Source organism: Ambystoma mexicanum, chromosome 1p (assembly GCF_040938575.1).
Source record: "Ambystoma mexicanum isolate Mex_15411 chromosome 1p, UKY_AmexF1_1, whole genome shotgun sequence".
Classification (NCBI taxonomy): Eukaryota; Metazoa; Chordata; class Amphibia; order Caudata; family Ambystomatidae; genus Ambystoma; species Ambystoma mexicanum.
In genome coordinates, this window is record NC_090921.1 from 625,741,642 (window position 1) to 625,763,622 (window position 21,981).

General features: G+C 44.7%; 1 protein-coding gene across 1 annotated transcript in view; it reads right to left on the bottom strand.

Moving 5' to 3' along the window:
• The window catches only part of LOC138577272 (solute carrier family 12 member 2-like), a 953,949-nt gene that overhangs the window by 80,752 nt on the left and 851,216 nt on the right, over nt 1-21,981 (bottom strand). The window contains exons 17-18 of the mRNA XM_069649614.1: nt 17,832-17,972; nt 10,635-10,741 (exon numbers count right to left, since the gene is read on the bottom strand). Coding sequence (XP_069505715.1) covers nt 10,635-10,741; nt 17,832-17,972 — 248 coding nt within the window. The remainder of the gene's footprint in view (nt 1-10,634; nt 10,742-17,831; nt 17,973-21,981) is intronic.

Genomic DNA, 21,981 nt, shown 5'->3' on the forward strand with positions numbered 1-21,981 from the left:
AGAGCTGTAACTTCAGTAGCCCAGGAAGTAGTTATGCTGTCTTAAATGTTACTGGAAAAGCTGAGTAACCAGTGGAATAGTTTAGCTGTCTAAGGTACTGTTATGCAGCTGATAGTCCTGACAAATCCTCCTCTCTCTCACTCTCTCTCTCTCCTATCTCTCTATATAGCTTCTTCCGCCTATCACACTACCTCTCTCTCTGATCCCTCTCGCTCTCTTTCTCTCTCTCCTTCTCTCTCTCGCTCTCTCTCTCTCTCTCCTTCTCTCTCGCTCTCTCTCTCTCTTTCTCTCTCCTTCTCTCTCGCTCTCTCTCTCTCCTATCTCTCTATTTATCTTCTTCCGCCTATCATACTACCTCTCTCTCTGATCCCTCTCGCTCTCTCTCTCTCTCTCTCTCCTTCTCTCTCTCTCTCTCTCTCTCTCTCTCTCTCTCTCTCTCTCTCTCTCCTATCTCTCAATCTTCTTCCGCCTATCACACTACCTCTCTCTCTGATCTCTCTCTCTCTCTCTCTCTCTCTCTCGTTCTCTCTCTCTCTCTCTCTCCTATCTCTCTATTTATCTTCTTCCGCCTATCACACTACCTCTCTCTCTGATCCCTCTCGCTCTCTCTCTCCTTCTCTCTCTCTCCTATCTCTCTATTTATCTTCTTCCGCCTATCACACTACCTCTCTCTCTGATCACTCTCGCTCCCTCTCTCTCTCTCTCGCTCTCTCTCTCTCCTATCTCTCTATCTTCTTCCGCCTATCACACTACCTCTCTCTCTGATCACTCTCGCTCCCTTTCTCTCGTCTCTCTCTCTCTCACTCTCTCTCTCTCTCCTATCTCTCTCTCTCTCCTATCTCTCTATTTAATTTCTTCCGCCTATCACACTACCTCTCTCTCTGATCCCTCTCGCTCTCTCTCTCTCTCCTTCTCTCTCTCTCCTATCTCTCTATTTATCTTCTTCCGCCTATCACACTACCTCTCTCTCTGATCCCTCTCGCTCTCTCTCGCTCTCCTTCTCTCTATCTTCTTCCACCTATCACACTACCTCTCTCTCTGATCCCTCTTGCTCTCTCTCTCTCTCCTTCTCTCTCTCTCTCTCTCTCTCTCTCTGTCTCCTATCTCTCTATCTTCTTCCGCCTATCACACTACCTCTCTCTCTGATCTCTCTCTCTCTCTCTCTTTCTCTCTCTCTCTCTCTCTCTCTCTCTCCTATCTCTCTATCTTCTTCCGCCTATCACACTACCTCTCTCTCTGATCCCTCTCGCTCTCTCTCTCTCTCTCTCTCTCTCTCTCTCTCCTATCTCTCTATCTATCTTCTTCCGCCTACCACACTACCTCTCTCTCTGATCCCTCTCGCTCTCTCTCTCTCCTTCTCTCTCTCTCTCTCTCTCTCTCTCCTATCTCTCTATCTTCTTCCGCCTATCACACTACCTCTCTCTCTGATCCCTCTCGCTCTCTCTCTCTCCTTCTCTCTCTCTCTCTCTCTCTCCTATCTCTCTATCTTCTTCCGCCTATCACACTACCTCTCTCTCTGATACCTCTCGCTCTCTCTCTCTCTCTCCTATCTCTCTATCTATCTTCTTCCGCCTATCACACTACCTCTCTCTCTGATCCCTCTCGCTCTCTCTCTCCTTCTCTCTCTCTCCTATCTCTCTATCTTCTTCCGCCTATCACACTACCTCTCTCTCTGATCCCTCTCGCTCTCTCTCTCTCTCCTATCTCTCTATCTATCTTCTTCCGCCTATCACACTACCTCTCTCTCTGATCCCTCTCGCTCTCTCTCTCTCTCTCTCCTATCTCTCTATCTATCTTCTTCCGCCTATCACACTACCTCTCTCTCTGATCCCTCTCGCTCTCTCTCCCTCTCTCCTTCTCTCTCTCTCCTATCTCTCTATTTATCTTCTTCCGCCTATCACACTACCTCTCTCTCTGATCTCTCTCTGATCTCTCTCTCTCTCTCTCTCTCTCTCTCTCTCTCTCTATGCTCTCACTCTCTCACTTTAAAGCTGTATCGCCCTGTGTCCTCTGCACTGCCAGGGGAACGTTTGCTAGGATCGAACTAACCATTCCTGGAAGCAGTGCAGCTGCTTGAGAAGTGAACCGACTTGGTGTTTGGACACATACATTGTCATCAGGACTGTCCTAAAGGAATGTCACCATCACAATGAGGGGAGTTGTTCAAACAGGGTCAGGTGAAGGTGGTGCAGAAATGCTCTGCTTAGGTGATGTGTTTCTGACAGACCTTGCAAGGCACCAGAGGACCAGGCTGCAGAGTCTACAACTGCTAACTGCTACAGTATTTCTTTAAATTTGTATTAATTATTGCCAACATATTTTTGTATTGTAACATATGTTTGACTTCAGCAGCACTTCCATCCAATCAGTGTTCATCAGGCAAAATAAACATTGAATTGGTGCTTTACAGAAGAAGCAGATCATGGTTTATATCTGATCTCATCCCTTTCCAAGAAGAAAGGGCACTTTAAGAGACAAAGGGCCTGATTCACAGAAGTGTTTTATAATCCTACAGAAAGAAGTTCTGTGAATCAGGCCCAACGTGGTGTGTATTATCGGCAAAGCTATTTAAAATAAATTATGTAATTATGCAGACATCGTAAACTGTCTCTCTTCACACTCCACTGCACACAATAGTCTTAATAGCAATGGTGCAATTGTTTTACTGAGCAAAGCATATTATCAGAACGTAGAAAGTCCATGTCAATCACTTTCTCATAGAAGCTTATCATTCCAAGATTGACAGTCTGGTTCCCACAAATGTTACTATTTCAAGATATCTTTATACGAAAAGAGAAGGTGGCAACTAGCATCAGAGAGGGCCCCTGGGGAAACTGACCAGTTGAAGTGAGTTTTCCTCGCTTTTACTCTTTCCTTGTCCACTCTGCCTACGGGGCCTTTAACATTGCTTGCAGGGAGCCTACAGCACAGAAGCGCTAAAGGCGGCAGCCCCTGCATTCAGTTTAGATTTTTTGTAAAATGACCCTCTCCAATGCAAGAGGTCTTCCGGTGTTGCTATATATAATCAACGTAGAATCTTTTGAAAAATAAAACCACTAAAATACAGCCGGTAAAGTGTTCATTTTAAGCAGATTAATGCATTGCATTTAAAAGCCATTTTGTGGTCTAAAATAAATGATAGGTAAAATAAAAAACAGGTAGGTGCTTGCGCTCTCTCCTGTACGAATCACAAGCAGTGCACAAAGAAATCATATTAATATACACATTTCCTTTTCAATGAATGCTTAAGTGTCACAAAGAGTGATTTTAGAAGGAAGGATTCTGAAAAGCTAGCACGCCTTTAGTTAACTGCACCAAGTGCATTCCTACACCACAAACAGACTATAACAAGGTACTACAGTTGTGTAGTGCTGCAATTTTCTTATTACAGGGGATTAGCGAGGTCACAACTAGGCTGTAACAACATCAAGATGTATAGGTATTAATACAGATATTACAGGCCGCAATGTACTCTAAACTACTCATTTACATTAGCTTTTCGGAGTGGTGTGTAGAGGAGTAGGTGGACACGTCATCCCTAGCTCCCGCACCCTCACCTCCTCCATACTGGAACAGTAGAAGAAGAGCCCTATGTGGGACACCAGGTATCATCCCAATACTGCACCAATTGTATGAGAGACGATATGTACTCTGACAACCGTATCGAAAGTACCCTCGTACTGAGTGGGTGGAAGGATTTCTGCACAGACCATTGGACATCATCGAGCTATAAGTGAAATTTGACAAGAAGAAAAAGTGACGTCATAGAGGAAAGAGACTGAGACTTACTGAAAAGATATGCAAATACTGAAAGAATAAAGATTTAACTGAAGTAACAAGAGAAACGTAATCAAATATGAGGAAATTGTATATGCAAAGCAGATAAAGTAACCTGCTGATTAATAAATATATATATATATGCAGAAACACAAGGCAGGTGAGAAATATAGAAGCTTGCTGAAGAGAAAAACATAACATGGCTAGATCGGCCATGATGGACAGACCAGGGCTGCTGAGTCAAGAGACACTGGAAGAACAGCTTTGTGTGAGGAATAAAGAGGATTCTATTGGCCTGGGATCAAGGATGCTAATTCAAGGAATAATTGCAAGGTACAAGGGGAGTCAAAAGGACAAACCATATAAGTATGACATATTTCTCTTCGATTAAGCAAAGAGTTTATGCAGTCACTCTTATAGGAACACTGATTGTTTTAAAAGACAGCACTTGGACGAACCTAGCCACAGGCACTATATTAATACAAATAGCAATAGCAATTACATCAGGCTAGGTGCCTGTGTGCCTTTGTGATAATATATAATGAAATGTTATATTTTTGTTTATTGAGCATTTACAAGCTGCAATCTACATAAAAACGTGCTTCTAGGAGCCAGACTTTGAGATTTGATTAATATGCAAACAAAATCAGTTACTTATGCTACATAATTGTATACCACATGTCACATTTAAACAATGGCAGACTGACTTGGACAGGGTAAGTATGAACTATGTACATATATTTCATGTTGAAAAACAGAGGTGTCATATTTCAAAAAGAAAATATCAAACCAGTGATGTCATGCATGATGTAATTAGTGGCGCAATTGATGTCATTGTGGCCATATACTGCACAACAGGGGGTGCACAGTTAAGGTGGACTTGCTCAAAATGCGATTCCTGAATTTCAGGTGTTTTGTTGCATTAAACCGGATCATCTTAACTCTCTCTTAGCCAAGGTTTTTTTCTATATGTATTATCACATATCCTGCGAAATGATGAACTATATTGGTGAATGACAGAACATCTGTGCTCTAGCACCTTAAGCGTCTCTTGTGCTAGCCGGGATTACCAGTAAAGATGTCAGATCAAATAACCGGACAGACTCAAAGAATATGGTAAACTACTACTTTATTCTCAATTTAATAAAGCAGGGCACACTGGCAGACTTCGGACTGATGCTTGCACACTCACTCACAAACTTGATTACACACAGGCTTTAAACCCCAATATGCGTCATCTATGACATCATCCTACATGGCAATCTTGAAAACCGATTGACTGGAGGGATTGGTTAGGGGAATATATCTACTTATAGAATACATATGGGTTAATGCTTCATTGGCTGTCTCTTATCTGTAAGTCACTCCTCGAACTAGCTTTAAATAAGTTTAATACTGATAATACAAAATGGCAGGGGATTGGTCTATGCAATATTATGTAGCAGGCTGCACCATAGACCCACTGATTAGTTGGCATTCATACCCGACCTTGGACATTCGGCTTGGCTAGCAGCAGATAAGCAAAATGAAACCAAGGTGCTTGAGTCACGTCAGATTACTCCCCACTTTCCCAATAAGTCCATCATCTTTCATCAGTCTGACTATGAGGCAAGGTTTCCCATCTGTAGTTGACCTTTTAACTCGCTCTCTGTTCTGGGACATTCAAGGGAGCGTAAGCACATCACTATCTTCATCCACAGCTTAATGAATAGCCCTCGTTTTTTACTTCTGAATCACATGTGAAGAGACCGAAAATGTGTCCATTTCGACCTCTTATTTATGCCATTTGATTCAATTATGCTGGATGTCATTGCTCCTCTTGGCCTCTAGAGACTTGCTCACTCCATCTTTTAGGAGCCTTATCCATTGTTAATTATCCAATACTTGGCTCTTGCAAATGTTTTCTTCTTCTTTAATCTAAGAAAAATATGGCTCACGTCCAAAGCTTATCTGTCTGCCTCAATTTGTGCTTTGCAGCTATTCCTCAAATAGCATCCTTGATCCCAAGCCAGCATAGACTCCTCTACCTTTTGCACACAAAGCTAATTCTCCAATGTCTCCTGACTCTACACCCCTGGTCTGTTTCGGAGGTAGCTGTATTGAATCTTTACAGGAGCCATCCTCCATTGTCCTATCGTGGCCATCGTTGCCACATTTTATTTTCCTCTACAGCAAGCTTCTATATGTCTCCTCGATCTTGTGTTACAGCATATTTACACTTATTGGTCTGCAAGTTACTTTATCTTCTTTGTATATATGATTACTTTATCATGATGTCATACATGTTTCTCTTGTCACTTCAGTTACATCGTCACTCTTAAGTATTTTTATATCGTTTCAGTATGTCTCTGTATATCATCTTTATGACATCACTCTACCCTCGTCAGATTTCGCTCAGCACTATATGATGTCCAATGGTGTGGGCTGACATCCTTCCTCACGATATCCTTCCCCTCTCACAGTGCAAGCATACATTTGAAACAGTTGCCTGAGTGCATATCGTCTCTCGTACACTTCATGAGGTTTATTGAGTCCCATATAAGGCTCTTCTCTTACTGTTCCAATAGGACAGTGGTTAAAGGGCTGGAGTTAGGGATAATGCTTCCACCTGCTCCTCTACACATCCTTTTCTGTTATAATTTAAAAGTATTTCAGTATTCATGCCATTGCACACATTGACGTGTGTCTAGGAATCATCTTAAATGCCCAGCAGAGGTGTTGGGACTTCCTTAACATTCACCTCTTTTTGACTAAGCTGTGAATGACAACATTTGAGATTGTAATAAATTTAACCATTTGGCGGCTAACCTACGGGAACTGTGCCAACAACTTGCTCTAAATAGTGCTCCAAATAGTAATGACATTTAATAGGGTGCACATGATATTCAATAGCTGACCGAGTCCAAATGCCTAGAGGCATACCTAGCGCACCAATCCAATATCCCATGCTTTCCACTTTATACTATGATCCCCTGAATGGATTGATGAGCCAGTTGGAATCACTGAAAAGCAGCATAGGCATTCCACACACCATGACCTCACATGACCCAAGGCAACCTCAGATTTTTTAGCTGGTCGATGAACTAGACTCACATTATCTGCCATGTATCCCATCAACAGCATTCCAGAAGGCCCCGGCAGTCATTGAGGCAATTTCTGAAATTCTATCTAAAAAACAAATGTACAATCGGATGGTGAGCTAGACACAGACTGAACAATCCCTGCAGAAGTCTCCACGCCATCCTCTAAGTATCAGGGTTCCCTTCCCCAAGATTTCAACTTTGCCACTTACACTTGTTTTAATCTTCCAAAAAGTTTTAACATAAACTCCAGGTCAACCAGGCCCTCCTTCTGTCTTGCCTCACCAGTTCATTTACAGTGGTTTAATTGTGCTGTTTCACAGTGCCCTTATTTTTCACCATTCAGGGCTCACTGGTCTAGGCGCAGTTGTTAGAACACACGGTCCACCCATGGCAGGTCACGCAACCAGGATCCCTGGTCCCCTCTGCCCACATAGGTTCCTTGGCACTTGTTCCTGTGCACAAAGTCACCTTCACTAAGTTCCTTTTGGCAGCCTCTTGGCTTTATTTGTAGTCTTGCACTCCATTGGCTTCTCTTCTTTAGCCTTGTGGCTCTGCAACAACGTGTCACACACCTCTTGCCAATCTTTGGTCTTGCACACTGCAGTCAGTCAAAGTTCAATGTGTGGTTCCCTTTAGCCTTTTATGTATTTAACTTCAGGGTTTAAGTTAAATAGTTGTGCAACATACATTTAATGTTGTTTACTTTCAGTTCAGTGTTGAGTGTGCACTTATGTTGCGTAACTGTAAGATCTCATTCAGTTCGGTATTTAATATGCACTTATTTGCTTCAATGTTAAGTTTCCATTTGGTTCAGTATTCAATAGGCATTTGTTTGCTTCAAAGTTAAGTTTCTATTTAGTTTGGTATTCAATATGACTGCATCAGCTTATATTCATGGACCGTTATTCACTTGCGGTCCCAAAGGAGTGCCTCAGTGCTTAAACATTCTCCCAACACTCACCGGCCTTCTGTAGGTATTCCCGGTGGTTCCCACAACTTCCTCTTGATTTCTGAAGTCGAAAAACCCACCAGTGCAAGCCCCAGTCGCCCGTCATGTGAGTTTCTCTAAATGCTGGCTCAAGTCTGCTTCCTGGACGCGGGCAGCATCCTGTTTACTGGGCTTCTCCTCAGCAGCTCCTGCTGCACGCACTTGGAGATGTAGGCTCAAAGACCTGGGTAAAACACACAGCCACTAATGTAGGGTTCCAGGAGTCCTCCGGGATGATTGCCGGCATCCTGTCTCTGTCTCCAGACACACCACGGCTGCCTCCTCATAAGGATCTCCTGCAGCTCTCTCTGTTGCTCTCCTGGTCTTCCTTCATACACCTGCAGCCTCTTGAAAAGCTGCAGGTCTAGATGCTCAATCAGCCCTGCCTGACCATAACTGAAGGGACATGCCTGACCCTCACAGTACTTGATAAGCATTTTCCTTGTCCTTGTAGTGAAGTGTTAAAAGAGTAGAGTCTGTATTGCTCTCAGTCTCCTCTTCCTCATCTCAGTACTGTCAAGTGTCCTATGTGGGGAGGTGAGGGGAGCTGGCATAAAACAGCACAGAAAAAATGGGTTGGGCTTTGGTTGGGTTGTCAATAGGGAAAAAGGGATATCATGTCTCACCCAAGGGCATCCCACTCTCAATCTTCAAAGGCCCTCCACCCAGGTGATCCCCCATCGCTTCTCTGCCCCCAGGTCAGGATCCAAGAATGCTGCCCTTTCCCTGGTCACTGCATAGAGGACCCAAGGGGAGTAGGAGTGAGAATACCCTCAGGTTTCCCACACTACATAACACACATCTTCCTCCACCAAAGGTATTTTCTATTTGGTGTATTGTTCATGAGCCTTCAACTTCTGAGACATTTAAAATGAAAATATTACAAAATGTTCAATAGATCACAGGCTCCAGAGATGTTAAGATGCTGGCCACTTTCCTAAATTGCCTTGGTACTTTAAAGTGTCTTACTAAACTGAAGCATCTCCTCCTCTGCTACTATTTTATTATCTTCATCCAAAAAGTATTCTCCAGATTTGACAAGTGTGCCTGGGCCTTAGATCATGGAACGTCACACCACACAACATTGGACTGAATAGTGGACGTGGTCAGTCTGTGGGACTGCATTAATTTATGTTTGATTAACTGTTAACCAATCACACTAGATCCTCAGGCAAATTGAAAGATCTTTATTAAGCAGAGAACAGTGTCAGTTAGTTATTAGGGTAAAAGAAGCCATTCAATCCCATTTCTAAAAGTTTGGAAAAAAGTTGATTCTGTTTTCAATTCAAAATATTTATAAAGCTTAATGTTTTTGGAGTAAATTAATTCTGTATCAAAAAAGTAAATCATTATGTAAGAAGACAAGTGGAATTCCTCTGCTTTCTGTTGCTAAAGTCTGAGATAAACACAGAAGACAGACTAGCAATTTGATTTGATTTTTAATAGCTGACCTCTGGCTACAGGAACTGGAGGTTCGGATCTTGGAAAAGGTTCGCGAAAAAAAGAAACACTACACATGCATGCATGCCTAGCAAAGCACTTGAGGATCCACAACAGGAAGTCATATTTTAAACCCAGTGCAGACTATAGGTCTTTAGCTACCTGGCCCCTGCATTCTTGAGTGTTGGGGCTTTCTCTGGACAAAACCCTACACACCGTACAGACAAAATAATCACCTTCATTAAGAACTGCCATGTAACCATAATCCAGACAATCCACAAACATAAGCCCCCTTGCGCTGGAAGCCTGCGATACACGTTCACTCCATACACCCAGGGCACCAATTAAACCCCTCAACTATGATAAAATGCCATCCTACTTGCCCACAGCTTGCATTAATAATAATATGCTTTTGTAATGCTGAAATCTGCAACGTTCATGGTTTCCACCGTGTTTGTTTTGGTACTTGCTATTTTTAATCTCATGTAGTTAGAACCTACATCCTCCACCTCCAAACTCCTGCTGCATGCAAAACTCTAATACTCTTTCACAATAAACACCCTCACGTTCAGCCCCACCCAGATATCTTCCATACTGAAATATGCTACTTCTCTCATGCCCGAACCCCTCAGATTTACAGTATATCACCCTGCCAATCCCGATAAAACAAACACCCACCCTCCAAACTATGAGACATCCACAACACCACTTTACCTAATATTCTCCATTCAAGTTCCAATCAATCGCACTCAACCTCTAAGTGCCCAAGTGGAACATGGAAGTATCACATAACAAAATCATGGCCTTAGGTCACCACCTCCCCAAGCATCCGCCACTAGGGTCGGACCCTCACCCGACTGAGCTAGCATCTCTGTCTGCATGTGTAGGCACTGAACCAACATATGTTCTGGTGAGTACACTGAACTGTGGTGAGGCTTTCCTGTGATTTCTACATAAATAGAATCCATTGTAAACCAACCACATGATAGAAACCCACAATTCAATTCAGAGAGAAGGTTGGTACAACTTTGAAAGTGAGAACTCTAAAAAAAGATGGGTCTACAGAGGTGGGCCTGGCCTAAAAGGAACTCAGTAGATTTCCCGGTGGGCCTCTGCACCCTGGGCCTCTTTTGAGTAGTATTTCCAAATGTTCCCATAGGAAAAGCATTGGCCTTGTGGAAAATAGGTCATATGGGGCCACTTTCAGCTTAATTTCCAGGGAATCTTTTGATCCCCAGTCTACCCCTGTGAGTGTATGTGACTGTCCAAAAGGGAGTACAGTACAAAGAGCAACCATTCTAATGACACAAGCATCTCTAGCTTAATTCTAGCATCTGCATACTCACTGTATGATGTTGACATAATCATCCAATGACTTTAGGTCACAGCTCTTCCATTTGGTTTTATAGCCAAGAACTAGAGTGTTGGGCTTCATTCTTCCAAGACCAGCAGCCTAAAGTCGCCAAAGAAGAATATGTGTTAAAGGAATGGCATGCATTTTCCCATTCTTTCAATATACTTTGAAAGATACATAACTTTGACTATATTTCAAAATAAAGTTACAATGCATTCCTATAATAAAAATTCTAGCGATGGGACATACAGTTAAAGAAGTGTTAATAGCATTTTGAGAGCAGGCATTTCTCATATCAATTCCTAAACATCTTTGAAGTGGCCACACCTTTTGCTTTAACATCTTGGAAACCTGATCAGTCCTGAAAAAACAACTAATATGGAGCAGTGGGTGGGCTTCCAGAAATAGGCGATTATTTCATGAACTCCTAGAACCCCCAGGTAATTAACCACCACAGTAAACTATGCAGCCCAGTCAAGATTCATTGGGAGTCCTGTCAATCCGATGAGGACCTGCGCAGACGGCGCCTCTTCTGTTTGTACTCATATGCAAACGGTCCTCTGCATGCAATGGGGACCTTTTCCACCACGTCGCTAAGAGCAGAACAAGTGCAATACCGTCCACTACGATGGTGGGAAAGTGCAAATGCGTCCCGCAATTCAGACTTGTGCAAGGCCTTTACTTTTTGTCACGTATGTGTGACCTAAAGATCTGTAGTGTGTGTGTGTGTGTGTGTGTGTGGCGTTCCAGAAACGCTTCACTTGCAGTCATATTGTTGGTTTTATCAGGAACCAATTTAGCCAACAGCATATATCTTAGCATGCCTGGTTATATTAGTGAAACCGCAATGCATGCAGAATTCAGCTTCAACACTGTTATTCAGACTGAACAGGAGGCACAAATTAACACCAGCTCTTAGCACGCTCCACTGGCTGACGGGGAAGAAAAAGAAACAACTTCAAAGCACTCGGCATCCCCTACAGAACGCTTCAGGGCCTTGCAGCCGAATTCATCCATGGAAAGATGATCCAATTCTAGCCAAGAAGAACATTGAGATCCAGTGATGATTTATCTACGAGAGACCAAGCGCTACACCATAGAGACACAGTGGATCAGCGTTCTCCATAATGGCGGTCAAACTATGTAACACAATACAAAAGGGTATCCACGCAATACAGGATCATTTACTAGCAAGAACATGTTTCAATGCCTAACTGGGTTGGGCATCACACAGCAACCAGAGGCCAGATGGCGGTATGCTATCAACCAACTCGGATCGGGGCACATGATATTTGATCACCCATCAAGCAGCGGCTAAATAACCAGGGATTGTAGTATCGACTGTCATGCTTTCTCATGCCAGCCACCACTACTCATCTCCCCTGTGGAGGAGTGTGCAACCGGCTAAGATCAAAATGGATTAACCACACCATACAGTGATAGGTATGAGAACCCAGGTCAATGTCCCTATCCCGTGCCTGTAAATGCATCATGTTGTGGATCATAGGAACGCCTCACAAGGAGCCTTCCCTCTGGAGGCATTAGCAGTCAGCCTCTCTCAAATGCATTCCATGCTTCCCACAACACAAGGCTCGTGTTTAGAAATGATTCTGTTCGTTTGGCAAATTTGTATATGTGGGATGTTTTTACCCATGCATTCAAGCCCTACCATAAAACTGTGCAGTACTGGCATGGAAAACATCATGATGGCCAGAACCCATTTTTGCCTAGGTTGTGAGCACAGGAGGGCACTGCCTAAAACCACCATTGGGCTACACACACAGTAGCCTGAAACCATTGGGAATGGCAATGCTGATTGCCAAAAGCAACCCAGAACTGTGGGGAATTCATTTTCTTAATGTCAAAAATGGATGCAGTACCCGTGCTCACCACTATCAGAAAGCCGGCGTTTTAAAACCACCAGACTTTTGTGTAAAACTGAACAAATGAACCGAAACCAGGCCAAGGAAAGACTTGCTAAGAGGTGGATACAATGTAAAACTATATTCTGAAATGACTTGAAGGCAGTAATTATTTAATGTATATATAAAAAATAGCTGCATGCAAGTTGGATTTGAATGTAGAAAACTGGGAACTAAAGTGACATTTAGCTGAATTCTGCCTGACAACTAACCCCGACAGGGGTTGAACTGGCTCAACAACTCTTCCCAGGCCTGGCAGCATCCTGCTGGCCCCACCAAAAGGAGATCACATGGCCCTGTTGTTGAAAGGGGAGTGGCACCTGGGGACTACAGGGAACTGAACAATGGGCCTTCTTTGGCTCAGGCAAATGTTATATTGGGGGGGGGGGGTCGTAAAATGGCTTCCTCTTGGGGGAAACTGGCAGGGGCAGTGCCTCTGCTAGCAGCTGAACTTGGGGGAAGTGGATAAACCAGTTATTCCACCCTGTGATGTGGGAAGCCACACCCCTTTTTGACCAGGGCATAATTTTAAAAAGATAGATAACTCATAGTACGGACCTGTCAAAATTATATAAATAATATCATTATTCTTGGGATTTTTCTGTGCACATTTTAAAAGGTGTTAGGACCCTGTGGGATGTTCTTGGGGATAGTAGCGGAAAAAAGGTTGTTACTCCAAATGTATGCATGTTGAAAATCTGACATTTTATCATCTGAAAGCCATATCCCTGGTGCACATTTGTGTAAAATCTGGAAAGGTTTAGAGGTGGTTATCTGGATGAAAAGGGGAGAATTCTGTCATCAGTGGTAACAACATCGTACAAAGACAGGGATCGGATGGTTTGGTGCTACAGAAAATATGTTAACTGGCCCTATAATATGAGAAAAATGGTACATAGATAAATATGTATTTGGATCAGAAATAGATTTGTGTGCAATTTGACAAGGGGAGGTTCCTCTGACCATAAAACCTACAGCATCACTCTGACACTCCATTTCTTCCTCCCAATCAAGGGAGAGAGGAAAGCTTGGCCAATGATAAGTGAGAGGGGCAGGCTTAGCTAGGCCCAGGCACACATCCATTTTCAAAACACATAAAAAGGGCCACTGAAACCCAGGTAGGAGTTCACTTTCCACTTTCTTGCGGGACGCTTTGCCGGGAGGCTCCAGACTTCAAATCCATCAACCTCCAGAGAGCAGAGATCCAGAGAGACCAGAGATCCAGAGAGACCAGAACTGTGCAGTGCTGAGAGCAGAACCAGAGACCAGACCGCTGTTCAGAACCACCCGCCGGAAGCCCTGTCCAACCTGACCAGACCTTGACGGCTTATTTCAAAAATATAGTGTGAGCACCCACTGTGCAAAACCAATTTCTTAGTTTAAAATAATCTAATCCAAACTATTTTAGCCTATTAGAACTGCCTCGTAGAATCGTGTCATTCTGTCATCTTTAAAACTGAAAACTGTCATCTGTCATTCTGAGCTTTAAAATTTCAAATCCGAAAAACTACTTTCACAAAACCGTATCTCCGGAACCGTTTGTGCTAGGAACGAGATTTAACTTTCATCTTAAAGCTAAGATTCTAGGCTTTCCAACAAACCTAGAACTGACGTCCTCCTCCGTAATTACCGCGATTTTACATTTTGCACAATTTCAGCCACGTGTAAAAATCAGCAGCTCCTTGCTTTCCTTTGCTAAAATTCGTTTTAACCTGCTAGTTACTCATAGGACATTGCTAAAGTGAGCCTGAACTAATATAAACTAGATATCACCCACCCTGAACCTCTAGAGGGAATTAAAAGCATTTTTAGCATATTTCTCACTTCATTGTCATCACATTCACAGCATTTTGGGCCTGTGTTTCAAACTTCTACCTGTTTCCTCGAAGCTTGCTGGGGGGGAACTGAATTTCGTATTGTATTTGATTGCATTCCTGAGATCTGTGTGCTCCTCTTTCCATCTCCTTCCATTTCTTACATTGCATAGGGGGGGGAGGTGAATTGCCAGAGAAAAAGTGATTATCTTATCTTTTGCTAAAATCACATCAAGTATTTCTGTACTGCATTTTATTCCTCTTTGCTTTTCCCTTGAAACCATAAAAGTATTCTTGCTACCTTATCCATCCTATACTAACTCCTCATTGATTGTAAAGAAGTGTGCTAGTGCCAGATTACCCATTGTTGATCAACATTATATCCATAAGTGTGATATCAATTATTAATTTATTATAAAAGTGTGATATATATCTTGTTAATTTTTCAAATAAACCTTTTAATTTGCAAAACAAACCTACTTCTTGGCTCAGTGAGGTCAGGGGGATTCTAAGAGGGGGTGTTATACAAGGGTTGTCATCCAGAGTACTGAACTGGACATAAAAATACATCAATAAGGGTTTCCAGACTAGGCATTGACTTAGCTGTAGTGTTGATTGAATATCGCTTACATATAATACACAACAAAAGAACAAACATTTCTCAGATGAGTGCAGGTACCGTTTCTGCATATAAATGAACGCGTGAAAACTATTTTTCTCATTATAGTTTTCACGCCTATAGGCTTAAGGCTACTGGAAAAAAATGCTCTCAATTTCCAGTTTTGAACTAGTGGGACTATTTAGCTGCACTTTTTTTAATAGAACACCTCAAAAACCTTGTTTTCAAAAGATGGTTTAGAAATTTCAAATTCATTCAAGGTGTGTTGAGGCCCCAGGCTTGTCGGTCTTCTTCTGGGGACGTGATTGTAGAGTGTTCACCGGCAAAGGTCTTTCCTCTGATCTATGAGGAGCGAGCAAGGGATGAAACCAGAGACAATGAATCCTGCTACCAGCACTTTGATACATTCAGGATGGCACTTCTTCTGTAAAGTGATGCATTATCGTCATCAAAATACACCATGCTGGCGTGCACGAAGAGGAGAAAATGTTTGTATGTGTAGGAGGTGACAGAAGAGGGAAGCAGTGGCCGATTAAAGGGCATTTAAAAAAATCTACAGTTTGGAAAGTAGTAAAGTAATAATTGCTCACTGGTCGGGCAGACTGGGTTGTAACGGTCTACGGCCCAAGTTAACAAGGTCCCTTACCATCTACTAAGACACGTGTATCAATCAATTGGGCCTCATTACAACTTCGGCGGTAGCTGTGCCGGTAAAACTGGCACGGCTGCCACCGGAGTCTTTTTTTTTTTTACCAGTGCCCAGGAATGGGCAATTACTGGGTCATTACGGCCCTGCTGGACCCAGTAATTGGCCATTCCCGGGCACCGGTAAAAAATGCTCCCCATACCCATTCGAGCTCCATGGGGAAGCAGGATGCACCGGCACTATTCGGAATGGTGCCGGTGCATCCGACATGGTCGGCTCGCGGGTGCCGGTCCGCCCAGCAGGCCAGTCCTGGCGGAAGGGAAGGCACCCGCAAGCAGAACTAGTAGTTTGCCCGTCCGGTAACAATGGTACCAGCAAGCTTACCGTTACCGTTGTTACCAGACCAGCAACCTTGTAATGAGGCCCATTGTCTATAAAAACGTCTCTGGGCAAATGCCTGGGGGCTAATGGAGGGTTTAAAGAGGTAAAACACAGATCACAAGAAACGTGTTTTGTTGAGACTGATTTAAAAAAATATATGGTTGCCATGGAAACAGAAGGTGAGGCTCTGCGCGCATCTCCTTTTCCATTTCTATGGCATGCCTGGAGGTGCTGGTGCGAAGCCAGAGTCCGGAGGGTGTTGAGAGTAACAGTGTAAAGTTGTGTTTTGAAAAGGTAAGGAGGTGTTTGGAAAGAAAGTAGTGGGCCGCAGTAGTGTCAGCGGGAAGGGCTGTAGATGACTTGCGGCAGGCTGACAAATGTGGCCTATGGGATGAGGCGCTAGCCAGCACATTCAAACACATAATTTCAGCTGTTAAGAAAGCCAGCTTTCCAAAGAAGCTGATTGGCTGGCGTGGAGTCACCTGTTAATATTAGTCCACTACCACCCTTACTAATCAAGAGAAGTATTATGAGTGACATGTGGAGAGTGTCACGAAATGTGAGGAATGCTAGGTATGGCCTGTTATTGACTAAACAATTGACTGGCATCCCCCCATAAGGAAAAGGTAGGTAAACAGGCATTACTTGTGCCAGCATACTTAGAGCATAGAAATCATAGACGCAAAATGCCATCCACATGTCAGACATACACACCTTAAGTGAGTGAAATGTTTAATGGGTGTTCAACATGGACAGCAAGTTCTCAACCATGTTCAGATTTAAAAGATGCTGTTAAAGAGAAATAAATTCATCACCCACTCTGATATAGCATTCTCCAAAATGTAACCATAAGACAAGGATAAGAGTCACAGGAGTCATCCCGCTTGACTGTGGTAAATATCTGAACCGACGCCGCAACCGGTAGATTGGTGTCTTTTTGGCCATTCAGATACTGATCAATGCTTCATTGCATGTGCCTGCCTAACTCCGGAAAGCTGGGCTTTTCACAGAAGTCATGTAGTGAATCTAAGAGTTGTGACATGGCTGGGTCACTGATGAAACGGCAGTGACCACCTAATGCATTCATGCTGAAAGATTACACCTCTTTATTGCTGGTGCAACTAAAGTGGGCAAAATGTGTCAAGTTATCCGAGGCTTAAGGGGGACCTGAACTTATGCAAAAGCATTCTTAATAGGCGGTTGCAGAGATTTTTGGCAAAAACGGGTTTGCAAGTCCTATCTCCACGAACACTCTGCTCAGAAGGACGAGAGATGTTTGATTGCCATGTCTTATTGAGTACATCACTGTATGCCTGGTGCTTACAACCCCTCGGACATCCCCAGTTTGAAGACCACTGATCTAGATATATTGAAAGAGCGTTATTTCAATTTAGCTGTCCGGGACAATCAGATAGCAACACTGGGCCTCATGTCAAGTTTGCCGGTCCAGAAATAATGGTGCTGGTAAACTCACATCAGACCGGCAAACTACTAGTTTGCCTACTGGAGCCGCTGTACCGGGCGCAGCGGTCACGGTAAGCAAAGCCGTCACGGAAGCACCAGCTCCATTCACAATGGGCTATCTATCAGACTCTATGTGAATGGGGATTTACAAATTTACCGGCGCCTGACTTCCCGGCCCCCAGACCCGTAATGAACCGGTGGCAGTGGGAAATCAGGCGACGGTACATTTTAACGGGTCCGGCAGCAACCCGCCGGTAGCACCAGCAGGGTTAGCGTCGGGCCATTAATGAGGCCTACTGTTGCTGCAGTTAATGGCACACTGTTCATTTCTCTGGTTTTTCACCTGAAGCAAGTACAGGACCCCTTGGCGGAATTCATCGGCGCACACAGGAGAGTAGAACGCTTTCTTCTTGCGCTGGATCAGCCACCTTTGGTACTTAGCTTGGTTCAGCGCCATTTCCTTTAAGGACTGTCTTTGGAATCCCTGCATTAAAAAAACAGCATTTGTTGTGAGAATAAAACCTAACACTTTAACACAAAATTTCATTAAAAAAAACAGAGGTTAGATTAGTAGTGAGCGCAGTGATGTTTCACTCTATTTAAAAATATGACAGTGCATAATTATTTTCGAATGCTGAATGTCACACCTAACAGTTCCCTCACACTCGGTACACAAACATTCAGAGCGTGCGGGAGCCGGCCAATCAGGAGGCTGGAAATGCGTGCTGATGCTCCCGATTTAGCCAGCGTTTCAAGCTGCCTGATGGCTGGCTCCCTAGCCCACCATCTTCTTCTCCCCACCCTCCATTCCCATTTTTCTTGTTTTACATCCCAACCCCCATTCCCCATCCCCACTTACTTGTTGGTTGCAGATGCTTTGCTTTTTCAGTGCCCCACCTTCTACGACTGAGGGCCTTTTTGTGTGAATCGGGGGATTTCAACCACTGAGCCCCCCTTTTCTCCTCACTGCACCACCCCAACCCTGCATACACACACGTATTCGCAAACAGTCATACACAGACATGCACACACAGACACTTACTCGACACTGTCAGCCCCTGTGCGCACTCGTGTGTGGCTGGGGCTTGACAGTTTAGTTTCTAAAGACTGATCCATGCGGTCATGGAGCAGTCTTTCCAAATCGATTTGACCTAATACCGTGTGTTGTCTGCATAACACTGGAAATGAGGGGTGTAGGTGGAGATCCGGTGGGCCAGAGGGGCCAGGTAGATGTTGAAGAGCCATGGTGATGGGATGGAGCCCTGAGGGATGCCACAGGTGGAGAGTGAGGTGGAGGAGAGAATAGGTCCCATTTGTACTTGGGATGGTCTGTTAGAAAGGAAGGAGGTAAGCCATGCCAGTGCCCTGTCCGTAAGCCATGCCTAGAGTATAATGGAGACAGTTGAGTATGGAGTGGTGGACTGTGTCAAAGGCAGAAGAAAGATCGAGGAGGATCAGAACAGAGGGACTGTTTGCAGATTAGAGAGCAGTATCCGTGCCTGTGCATGCCCTGAAACCAGACAGGTGTTCACAGAGGCAGCAAGCCACTTCAGTGTGCAGGGTCAGTTGGGGGATGACCAGCTTCTCCATGAGTTTTCCCAAAAAAGGGGTGAGAGATAGGGCGATAGTTAGCTGCGCAAGTAGGGTCAGCAGACAGCTTTTATAGGAGAGGGTGCACAGGAGAGTGCTTATGGGGTTTTGGGAAGGAGCCAGTGTCAAAGAAGTGGTTGCATACATCAGCCAAGGCTGGGGCAAGAGATGGGATGTTGTCCTTGATGGTTCTGGGGGAGCACCTGTTAATAAGAGAATTTCATAGAGCAGACAACTCTAGAGATCTCATCTGGTGCAATGGGAGAGTATGAGGAGAGAGGAGGGCCAAGGGAGGCACGAGAATAGGGTCTTGGGGGAGCAGAAGACAGAGAGGACAGGATGTCTAGAGTTTTGGAGCACAAGTGGGCGGCCTGAGCAGAGCAGAGGGTTTGGGAAGGGAGGTGGAGAGGAGGAGACTGCAAAAGGGTTGGCAAGTTACTTGCAGAATTTAAAAACTTCAGCCGTGTTATTGGTTGCTCCAGAGATGCAGGCTTGGGCATGAGCCCTCTTCTTGGAGCAGATGGCGAGACGATATTGACTTTGGAGTAGGCAGAGGCCAGTTTGTCAAAGGATGAGCTAGATGCCTGCCACTTCCACTCTGCAGCTTTGCACTTGCTTTTCAAAGCTGGCAAGTCTGAGTCATACTAGCAGTTGCATTTGGAGGCAAGCTTCATGCGGATCCTCATGACGAGGGAAAGGATGTCCAAGTTGTTAGAGAGATGGAAGATAGCTAGAACAGAGTCAGGAGAGTCAAAGAAGGGGCCAGAGGAGGGATGAAAGAAGAGGCAAATGCATTTTTAAGGGGTATTAGGAGGGTTGGAGAGAGGGATGTCTGTTGAGAGGAGAGCATCCAAGGTGTGTCCGGCAAGGTAGGACTGGAGGGAAGGAAAGTGAGGGAAAGAGTGTTGCAGAGGTCACGAAAAAGAACAGTAGTCACATCTGGAGGTTCGAGATGGATGTTAAAGTCCCCAAGGAGGATAGGTTTGGGGGAGGAGGCAAGAAAAGAGGAGGACAGGTCAGCCCATTCAGAGATGAAAGGGGAGGTTGGTCTGGGGGGGCCTGTAGATGGTAACAAGAGTGAGAAAGAAGGTAGGAGAGACAGAAAACATGCAGACCAGGCTTTCAAAGAGTGAGCAGGTTTAAGAGGGGATGATGGTGGCTGGAACCCACTCAAGGAAGACCGGATCCACTCCACCACCAGGCCAGGAGGGTCTGGGATTGGACTGGATCTTGTAGCCCTCAGGGAGAATAGTGTCAAACGCAGTGACGGAGCTGGCCTTGAACCACTTCTCAGTGAGAGCAAGGATGTCAAGGTCTTCAAGGAGATGACAGATATCAGAGCAGTGTTTCGTAGCAGAATGAGAACTGAGGGTAGCTAAGTGGAGATGGTTAACCTCTCTAAAGGTTTTGTGAAGGGGCACAGGGATGGGGTGTCACCACTGGGGAGGGGGAAGATGAGGGAAGGAGGGGTGGCAGGGGGGGGGGTTGAAGAGAGATGGAAGAAACCTGTCAAGAAGTAGGAGGTTGGACTGAGAGCCCTGGGCCATGACGGTGCTATTATGATGGACATGGGTGTAGCACAAGGAAAGGTTTGGATTCAGCTCTGTACGCAAAGCAAATTAATTTAAATGGAGACTTCGAGGGGCATTGATTGATGACACAGTTTAAGTGACATGTGCCTTACTGTGCGGTTCTATTGTATTACTTCGTCTTACTTTGGGATTTTTTTCCTGCCAGTAGGTATTGCTGGGCTCTCTGCTTTGGTATCACAGTGATCTGCGATCTTGCATGAGGCAAGGCCTCCCTTTCACAGGTGCGCTGAGGAGGGGTGGCGCTCTGGCAGGTGGAGCCTGAGCTCCTGTGGTTAGGAACCCAGGATTCTGAGGACTGGCTGCACCCGTAGAGTGCACCAGTGATCATTTCTGAGCAGGATCAGGTGTTACGTGATGTGTCCTCCCTGGGCCGACAAGGGGGAGGCACGGGCAGTGCGCAGGGCCATGCTAAAATCGAGTTGCTAGGCAACTCTTGTATTTAAAAAAGCCACACTGCATGTGGTTTGTGGTTTTGGTGTCTTTTGAACCACGGAAATGCACAGAAAAAAAGGAGGTACTTAGAGTCTCCTGCCCAGACTGCTCCCACTCCTCCTGCAACCCCTCCTCCGCTCCAGGCTCTGGTGATTATTATGGAGGAGGAGCTATTTTATAGGCTAATTGCAGCAGCATTTCGGGAGCACAAGCTGGTGGCTCCAGGTGCAGAGGTCTCTTCCCTGTCAGATGGGGATGTGGAAAGTTACCCTAAGCGGGCTCAATATCTGCAGGGGGAAGAGTTTGCATCTGCCCTATGGCACATCAGGGACGTGCTCCATTTGCTGCAACCGGCCAGTGCTGAGCCGGTGGAGGATGAGCTGTTTGACAATTATGTTTTGCCTGACCCTGATGGGCTTCCAATCCGTAAGGTTATTCACACCCTCCTCCTCAAGGAGGGGAAGGACATTGACCACCCAGTGTTGTCCCTGTATCAGTGCAGCGTTACCCTGTGACATGTTCTGAGACAGAGATCCCTCCCACACCAAAGGTGGACACCTTAGCCTGATATGTGTTCACTCTGACGTCTGTACCATCAGAGGAGGCCTCCTCTGGGGATTCCATGGATAAGAAGATTGAGGTGACGCTGAAACCGTCTTTTTCAGCATCTAATTTTGCTGTGCACACGGGCACTTAAGCATTTTATATTGTGCATATCCTGGTTCTGTTTGAAACTTTACACCAAGTAGAAGAGTTCTCCCCTTTGCTTAGTGAGATGGGGCTACTTAGCAAACATTTGTCGTACGAGTGCAGTGGCGGCTTAATCTGGGGCTGCGATGGTAGGCCGCTGTCAGGTATTGATGTGCTCTTGGAAGATGA